The sequence below is a fragment of the Crocodylus porosus genome, unplaced genomic scaffold (assembly GCF_001723895.1).
Source record: "Crocodylus porosus isolate Cpor-Errol unplaced genomic scaffold, CroPor_comp1, whole genome shotgun sequence".
Lineage (NCBI taxonomy): Eukaryota > Metazoa > Chordata > Crocodylia > Crocodylidae > Crocodylus > Crocodylus porosus.
This window is the reverse complement of record NW_017728915.1, coordinates 558,106-567,064: the sequence shown is the minus strand read 5'-3', so window position 1 is coordinate 567,064 and position 8,959 is coordinate 558,106. Positions and strand designations below refer to the sequence as shown.

General features: G+C 43.9%; 1 protein-coding gene across 1 annotated transcript in view; it reads right to left on the bottom strand.

The window, feature by feature from the left end:
* Positions 1–2,798: 2,798 nt before the first annotated feature.
* Positions 2,799–8,959, bottom strand: part of LOC109310322 (sphingomyelin phosphodiesterase 3-like) — a 250,464-nt gene continuing 244,303 nt past the window's right edge. The window contains exon 4 of the mRNA XM_019535404.1: positions 2,799–2,942. Within this exon, the coding sequence (XP_019390949.1) occupies positions 2,799–2,942 (144 nt within the window). The remainder of the gene's footprint in view (positions 2,943–8,959) is intronic.

Here is an 8,959-nt window from a genome sequence, read left to right as displayed (position 1 = left end):
AGCCTTTTGGTCATGCATCTGAGTTACTGCCAGCTAGGTTTCTAATCATATCTTGAGTAGCTTACTCACAAGAATCTTCCAAAGGCAGGTTTCCCTCTGGAGGCAGGCCGTTTCTAGCTCGTGAGTTTTGGGGGAGAGAGCCAGTTTCAGCTGGTAAAGCTCCTCTGAGTCCCCTGCATGGCTGCTGCCCCCTCCTCCCAGGCAGTCTTAACTTATATAGCCCCTGTGACCTCATTCACCTGGTCCAGTGGAGGCCAGCTCTGGTTGGCTGTTGGCCAACCAATTTGAAATACATTACTAGTTGCCGGGCATACTCCACCCCACCAGGTAGATGCCCCTCACCCAGGTAGCTGATACCAGTCACATAGGCAGAGGGAGCAGGTTTCCCCCTTCCCTCAGGAATGTAGCCAGCTCAGGTTACCTAAACAGATAGGGTAAGAGTGCTGCTGGGCCCATCCTAATCAAATGGACACAGCACAGAGATTTTGGGTAGAAACCAAGGTGGCTTTCTGCCACATGCCCCGCCCACCCCAGCTCCTGGCACTCTGAAAAAAAAAAAAGCCCTGACTCACTGGGTGCTGCTGCGTGGGGGGGGGGGTCAATCCCTGCTGCCCTCCACTGTCCCATGCTGCATGGGGGGTTCTGCATGAGCCTGCCCCACCCACCCCAGCTCTGGCCCTTTAAGAAAGAAAAAACAAATCAACTCCCCTTCCCCCCCGTCAGACTCACTGTTCCTGCCTGGTGAGGGATGATCCCTGCTGCCCCACACCATATGGGGGGGCTCTGCCATGAGCCCCTCAAAGCCCTGAATCAGCTGCAGCAGCTGGTGAGTCCAGGGGGTGTTTTTGGTGGGTTTTTTTCTCTTAAAGGGCCGGAGCTGGGGTGGGCAGGGCAGCTGTGGGAGGAAGGGAGCTGGGGTAGTGCGGGAGGGGGTCAGGGTGCTTGTGCAGAGCCCCCATGCAGCATGGGGCAGTGGGGAGCAGCAAGGATCTCCCCCCTACCCAGCAGCACCCAGTGACTGGGGGCTTTTTTTAAAGCACTGGGAGCTGGGGCTGGGCAGGGCAGCCATGGGGGGATGGGGGAGCAGGCAGGGAATGGGGCCTGGCAGGGGTCACCCATGTTCCCCTCCTCCATGCTCCCCTCCCTCGCCCTCTACTTACCAGCTCAGAGTCTGGCTCCAGCTCCTTGCTGCAGTGGGCAGGGACTGCCTGAATCACTGAACCTCTCCAAATCTTTTCTGAATTGATTTGGAGAGCTTCGAATTGATTGCTCTCCTGATTCGATTTGGAGATTCGGCCACCGAATCAGGCCAAATCTCCTCTGAAACAAATCAGCACGTGAAGCTTCACACAGCCCTACTTCCTTCCTCCAGAAAAAAAAATGTTTTTATGTTTATGGTAAAAGAATTACATCTGCTCCTTTCCATTCATTTTTTAAACATACTGGCTAAATCTTGGTCCCAAAGTCACGAATGACAAAATTCTTCTGGATCACTGTGCATTTACTATACACTGTGGACTGGGGAGGGCTTTGCTGACCAGCAGGGAGCAAAGTTGCTAGATTAAAAGGGGAAATAAGGTAATTAAATATAGGAGCAGACATGTCTGGGGGTAAGCAGAAAAGGGCCAGAAAGGGATTTTAGAATATTTTAAATAATTGACCTTTAAGCAACCTGCCCATTATTGGTTTATGTATATTTCTTTCATTAAAAGATGAATATTTAATTGTATATTATAGTTTAATGATTGCATGTTGCAGTTTGGATAGATAGAGCCTATTGACACTTGCCTGCTCTCCCAGCCCTGGCAATGTCTGTCCCGCCCACCCTAGCTCCCGGCACTTTGAAAAAAAAAGTATGTTACTGTACATAAATACTTTTAAAATGTTGATAATCATGCCAGTTGACTAAGAATGTATTTGCTAAAATAATGTTGCTTATTCTATAGGAGATAAATGGAGGAAGGAAGGTTAGGGGTTTCTTCTAATTTGATTATTTTGCAAATGAAAGAAAATAATTGTGAGCTACTAAAGCACTTCAAGGAAGATGCAGTTCATATACTTTATGCCCCACTTCATTTTTCAAGGCCTGCTTGCCAGGCTAGATGATGTTTCCCATGATTCACTGTAGCTCTTCAGTGCAGGGACTGCATAATGGATAAACTAGGCCTGTATGGCACATAAAGCCCTATGGTATCTTGTTGTTGCTTTAATGCTAAACTGAAAATTAACTAACTGGAGTTTCAGCTGGAGTTTAACAAAATATTTAAACAAAATATTTCTCTTTGGGTCACCCCACTTTTAACCTAAACATTTTATTTAAATGTTCCCACAGGAAAAATATGTTTTGCAGAAATTGCATTTTTCCATCTCAAACACTGACAGAAAATTCCTATCTAAATATGATACTGTTCCCAACAAGTGATTTTTTCTTCTCTCTGTGGCAGTGAGAATTACAGCACAATATACAAACACATGACAACTTTGGCTCCCCAAGCACCATCACATATATGCTTCAGAGGAGAAATGTTAGGAGTTATCTCAGTACCAATGATCATGTCTGAGCCCAAGAGACAACATAAGGTGCTTAGGATTGCATTGGAACAGGTCCTGAGATCTCACCATACTTGCACTGGTGTGCCACAGTCTCATATGTTACCTCGAAGAAGTGATAGAAGAATTTAAGAAGTTTAGCCCTTGCAAGCATTTTGTTTTCCCTTTCCATCACTTTGCAATGTACATGGCCTTCCGTTTCCAATGCAGGAGGAGAAGAGGAGTTTTGCTAATGCACCATTCCTGTATTAAAACTCTTGAGTAGAACGAAAAAAACAATGAGAGCAGAACCATGAAAAGCAAATCCAAACAGTACCTGCCAGAGCTTGCAAGTGAGTGCAGGAAATGTATCCTACAATTCTTTGGTCCTGAGGTGTACTTCCCACTTGCACCTGGGGAAAAAAAGAAGAAAGAGGATGTTTAAGGGTCAAGTAATAGATACTACTGTGCTCAGGCCCCTTGTCATGTGCAGAACGCTGTGTGGAAGAAGCCCCTTTCTTGCCCTTGAAAACACTCCCTCTTCTTCCCATTCCTTTCATCCACTGTCACTTTAAGACTGTATAGTAATCTGGGAGATTGAAACCATAGTAGATTTTGACATATCAGTAGCCTTACTTGCTATGAATCAATCTACTGCCTATCTCCCCTCCTGTCTACTACCACTTTAAGTACAAAGCCTTTCAGGTTACTTGCCTAGGATGGACAAAGTGAGGATGGACAAGGTGCCTTCGTTTCTCCTGCTGGGTTTCTGGTTGTAGCTTGCCTTGCCTGCTTTTGTTTCTCTTGGTGGTTATTTACCTCTGACCAGTTTACCAGCACAAATCCCCCGAGCCCTTATGTCATGTGCAGAACTACAGTACCATTCCAAAGGGACTACAGGACACAGTGCTAATGCACTAATGAGAAGTCTGATTCTAACATTTATAGAAAGCAAGAATTCAGCAAAAAGTGCTACCAACATGCCGCACACAGTGTTTTCATGGCTGTCATTTTCACCCTTTTTGCAGCACTTTTTGTTTTTTGAGGGGTGTTGGAGAACTTTGTTATGGTTCAATGAGATGTTTGCATTCTCCTCCTGCAGAATTTCATAGCAGCAGCCCCTGAGTCTATCATCCTGCACAGGGAAAATGTAAATTTTTCACTTGCTCGTACAAATGCCACACAGAAGACAGGGCTTCCAGGAAAGCTGAAGATGCCCAACAACTACACACCAAATCAATTTCTCTTGTTTAGATCCTAAGGCACAGAGCTATAAATATACTGTCACAAATAGCATTCCATCTTGTCTTCAAAGACAAACATGCTAGACGGTTAGCACTTAAAACAAGCTGGGCTTTAGGCTTTTTAGCTTATTTAGAATTAGATCCCATTGAGCCTTATGCAGCTGCATAGTGATAGTAGAAAGGTAAAGAAGTTACTCCCGCTTTGCATGACCTAGAGAGAATTGCTGTGCTGCCCTCATGGGACAAAAGACTATTCCTTAGCTACCTCTTGGGGGCCACTGGGGCATGGTGAACAGGGCAACTGCCCTGGGCACTGACTGGGGGAGGGGAAGGGGGGCAGCAGAAAAAAGTGGCTTCTGCCACTGTGATTGCAACTGGATGTCACTGCTGCCCCTCTGTCCTGGCCCCCGGCCACTTCCCAGCACTGCTGGGCACACTCGAAGAATGTTGATAGGGCCAACATTTGCTCTCCCAAGCAGGCCTCACTCCTTAAACATGTGCAACAACATGTGTGCTCTCCCAGGCATTGGGAACTTCTCCCATCTTGGAGGTTTACCTTTGTACCTTCCCAACAAAGACATGTTCAATAGGCATATCCTAATTGGAAATCCACTAATGACAGAACTAAACCTACATACTGTATGCACATCACACCCTTCCACTACCAATCACGTAAGAGGGTAGTGAGTTATTATGCTTTCTGAAAGCCACAAAAGCATTGGTTGCAGAAAAGTTTGGCTTGCTCTCCACACTGGAGCATATGGACATCACAAAGGGAGAACACAGCATGCTAATACAAATATGTTGTGAAAGTTACTTAAGATGCATTTTTTTAAAACTCAATAACTCTGGAACTAACAGAAAAAAATCCTGCCCCTATTAAAATAAATTTCCATTGATTTGAGTAGGACCAAGATTTGGCCCTGAATGGACAGAGAAGAGAAGCTGGTTTGAATGCTTGATTTTCCTGTCTAGGGTCCAATAGTAACATGCTACAAGGACTGTTAAAGAAAATATCCAAAGGGAAAAAATATAGCTGGGACTCAAAAAATAAAACCTGTAGCTTTCCTGTTGCCTTCTAGAAGACAAGGCTTGATTACAGTGGCTTGAAATGTCATATGACATAAAAATCTAAGATGCATCTAAAATGGTTAAAATGTTGTCAATTTGGTTGGTTTCCCATTTCTCTGTTGTTCAAGAATATTCCATTCTCCTTACAGTTGGAAATCAGGCTCAGCAGAAATTGAATTTAAAAGTCATTTGTGCCTTATAACATCCTGTTAGTGTTCATTACTTTTCCATTCTCTGCGAAAGATAAACATCTTACTCTATCCACAACCTCCTCTTTTAACCAATTTTTCATATGGGTGCTGGTGGTGTTACTCTTATCACTTTCAAACAGTTTATTGGAAATGTTCTCTGTGGTAGTTTGGTAAAGTTTTTCTACAGAGGGACTGATATATATAGGTTGCTCAATGAAGAGTGTCTATTCAAGGCATTTTAATGAAACAGTATGTAATTGTTTTGAAAAGTTAGTATCAGTAGAGCTAACAGTTTGGACATATAATTTGCATTGAAATTTTCAAAGGGATGGGAGGGCCAGGAGGTTAGGAAAGGTTTGGATCTGGTTAGCAGTTATCTCTAAGACAGCTGTTTCTCCCAGAATGCAGATTAGCAAGCAATCTTGGGAGGTAGTGAGTTCTGCATAGGCTGGGTGTCATCCACTCCAGAAGACACCTTCCCACAAGTTCTTCCCTTCCTTCCTTCCTATTGATTGCCATGTGCATGCAGGTGGAGAGGTGGCCCTCTGCCACTTGTTAAGCAGCAAGCACCATGCCAAAAGAACACTGTTGGATCATTAATTTAAAAGCCTCCCTTGTATAGCACAAATTCACAAACCAGTGCAAATCAAATCAGCCAAATCAAATGAGATCTTCACTTGACCACCAAAAGGTACGTATATTTGCACCCTTGGGTCTCTAGTGAAACTCAAGTCTCTACTATTTCCCACTGAGAAGAGATAAACATGTCCTCCTCATCTTAAAAAAACCCCCAAATCACAAGAAATCCAAAATAGGCTGAACCATTTTTATTTCCAAGCTGTGGGGAAATTTAGGAGATTTTAAATTTGAAAGTTGAAATTGTCAGTGGGCACATCTACATGATGTTGTGGTGATGTAGCTCATTGCTACAGTCACATGGCATCAGCATGGATGGCAGGTCCTGTCCCTGCTCAGCCTGCCCCCAAATTCCTAGTTGCTTCAGGACCCCATGGATCTAATGACTTGGTTCTGTGGCCCATATCCAGCCTGTGGGCTGTACATTTGACACACATGCTTCAATGAGACAGCTCAATGCCAGTAAGTGGGACAACACCCAAAAGCATGCTGACTTTCACTCAGCACGCAACTCTGTTGGAGTTTGTGGTATTATGCATATGACAAGGGAGGGAGGATTTACCTGTTTGGGATATTTCAGGATTAAGTGTGTTATATGTCAAATTTGAGGACGGCTGTCAGAGGACAGACTGTTTTCTTGTCATGTAACTGAGCTTGACAGCAGCAAACAGCCCATGTTCTCTCTCCTAAAAATATTGTTGTCAACAGCTTCTCAGGAGTAACCTGCAAGCCACCTTTTTGGCTTGGCTTTGGAGAATTGATTTTTATAGCATTCAGGAACTTATAGTGAAACATCATGCACTGACCAATGAGGGAGTAAGTTTGCATATGTAGTGGAACTGACCTAAATTAAGCAGCCTTCAGAAATTATCATGCAACATTAGGGGCTAGATTGTAGCTGGGCCCATTGTGGCCACACAGAACAATACAGGACAGTAAGGTACTGAGCACAGATGTATTCAATTAATGTTTTCAAATATGAGGACATCAAGTTCCAGCTGCAATGCTCCCCACTGTGCATGGATGACTGGTGCCACCTTAGTTGGGGGGGCACATGCCCCCCATGACCAGTCCTGCCAACGGGGGTGGGAGGGAGGAGGGGGTCGTCCTGCAGACCGACCTATCACTGTGATCACTGCAGCCGCTTCTGGGAGTGGCTGCGGCCACTTCTGGGAGCAGTGATCGGCCGGCGCTTGCAGGGGGACACCGGTGCTCCTGCCCGCCCCCTCTGCCCATTACCTAAGCATTAAGCGTGGCCAGTCAGGTGGTGGACCGGCACTCTCAGGGGGTGCACATGCACCTTCTATGCATCGCCACTGCATTGTGGACATGAATACGTGCAGGCAGAAAGCAAATGCCCCTGCCCTGCAATCCTGCCAGAGAATCACCGCTATATAATATAACCCTTAACATGGAACAATTTAAAAGCAGTGACAGTATTATACAGCACAAAGTACCACTTTAATCTGTAGCAGATTACTTTTTTCTCCTCATCAAAAAAGGGCATCTGTGGTACAATGCTTCCTAGTGCTGCATGCCTGGAATGTGCCTAAAGGCAAAATTTAGCCCCCAGTACAAAACATACTGTGGCCTACCACTGCATCTTTCTGAGTCTCCTGTTAGCAAGGGAGTTAAAGGTAAAAGCAAAGAAAGGCATGAAAACGCACCCCCAGCAAATTCAAAACTTAATTGCAAGATCAGGCTCAATATTTATTCATGTGGATGCTCCACTGTATTTTCAAAGTGCCTCTATAATGGGGTATGGACCTTTTTCAGTCTATTAGTAAAATAAACAATAATTATTGAATTATGCCTTTATGTTTTTAAACATTTTCTAACATATAGTAAGGGCAGTTAATTATAGTGGCCTTACACAGTATCCTGCTACACTCTATGGTTATCAAAAACTGAATTAAAATTGAGAGACTGCAGGTATGGAATGAATAAAGTGTTCTGATAGTGATAAAGTGATGTTGCAGCTGTGATAGTCCAGGAATTATGCAAGAGGTAAGAATTTCTGAGGGTGATAAATTTTATTGGATTAACTGCATAGCTGGGATAGAGGTGGACAATCTTTGGATTGCAAGCCGTTTTTCATCAAGAAGAAGGTCCTGATTTGAAACAGATATAAAAAAGAATGACAGTGGAAGAGAAGAAAAAGTATCTAATGAAGTTACTGTCTTTAATTGGAGCAATTCCTCTATTGTGATTTCTCAAGTTGTTCCAACAAATCACATTTCAACCACTTCCAAAGACATTCTCTAAGGCAGAGGTTCCCAAACTTTTTCTTATTGCATACCACTATCCAGATTTACCAGCTGTTGGTGTAACTCTACCAGCATATGTTTTATGTTTTAACTGCTTAAATGCCAATTATTATTATACCAAAAATTAAATCCACCATTACACAATTTCTCCTGTGTATCCCCCACAGATGTCTTGCATACCCCCAGGGGTACACATACCACAGTTTGGGAACCCCTTCTCTAAGGGCTAGTCAGCACTGAAAAACTGACTGAACATTTGGTCTATTACCTCGCATACACAAGCTGAAATTCCTCTTATTGGTTAAGAAAATTATCTTCTCTGACACTTCATTTTCTCCTTTTTTCTGTGTGTCCTACAATTTTGCTTTTTATGTCAACTGTGCTCCTGTTGGTAAGTCTACCTACTTCCATATTTTGTTGAGGACTTCACAAACAGGAATTTTGTATCCAGTCTGAATGACAGTGAAGATACAACATTATTTTTCAATTTGTAGTCAGAAGAAAAGAACACACATGCAATACAATATTAGACTTGTTTAGGGTATCATTGTGCCAGAAAAGCACAAATGTACTGGAGTGGATTCAAAGAAGAGCAACATGTGATGAGTGGGCCAAAGGGCTTCACTTATGAGGAATAAATAAGGTACTATATGCCCATTCCACAACTCAGCTGCATGTAATGGGTGAGATAAAGTTAATTCATAGATTTCATAGACATTCGGGCTGGAAGGGACCTCAGAGGATCAGAGTCCAGCCCCCTGCCCCATGGGCAGGAAGTCAGCAGGGATTATAGGATCCCCACAATATAAGCTTCCAAATGTCTCTTGAAGGCACCCCACTGGTGACCGCACACAAGATGATTGGCTTCCATCAGCCACCACCCTCTGGGCCCTACCATGGAGCCAATTCCCCAGCCAGCGGATCATGGTGAGGTCGAGGCTGCAGTTAGCCAGTTTTGCCAAGAGGTGATCGTGGGATACCAGATTGAAAGCTTTTTTAAAGTCAAGATATAGGACATCAA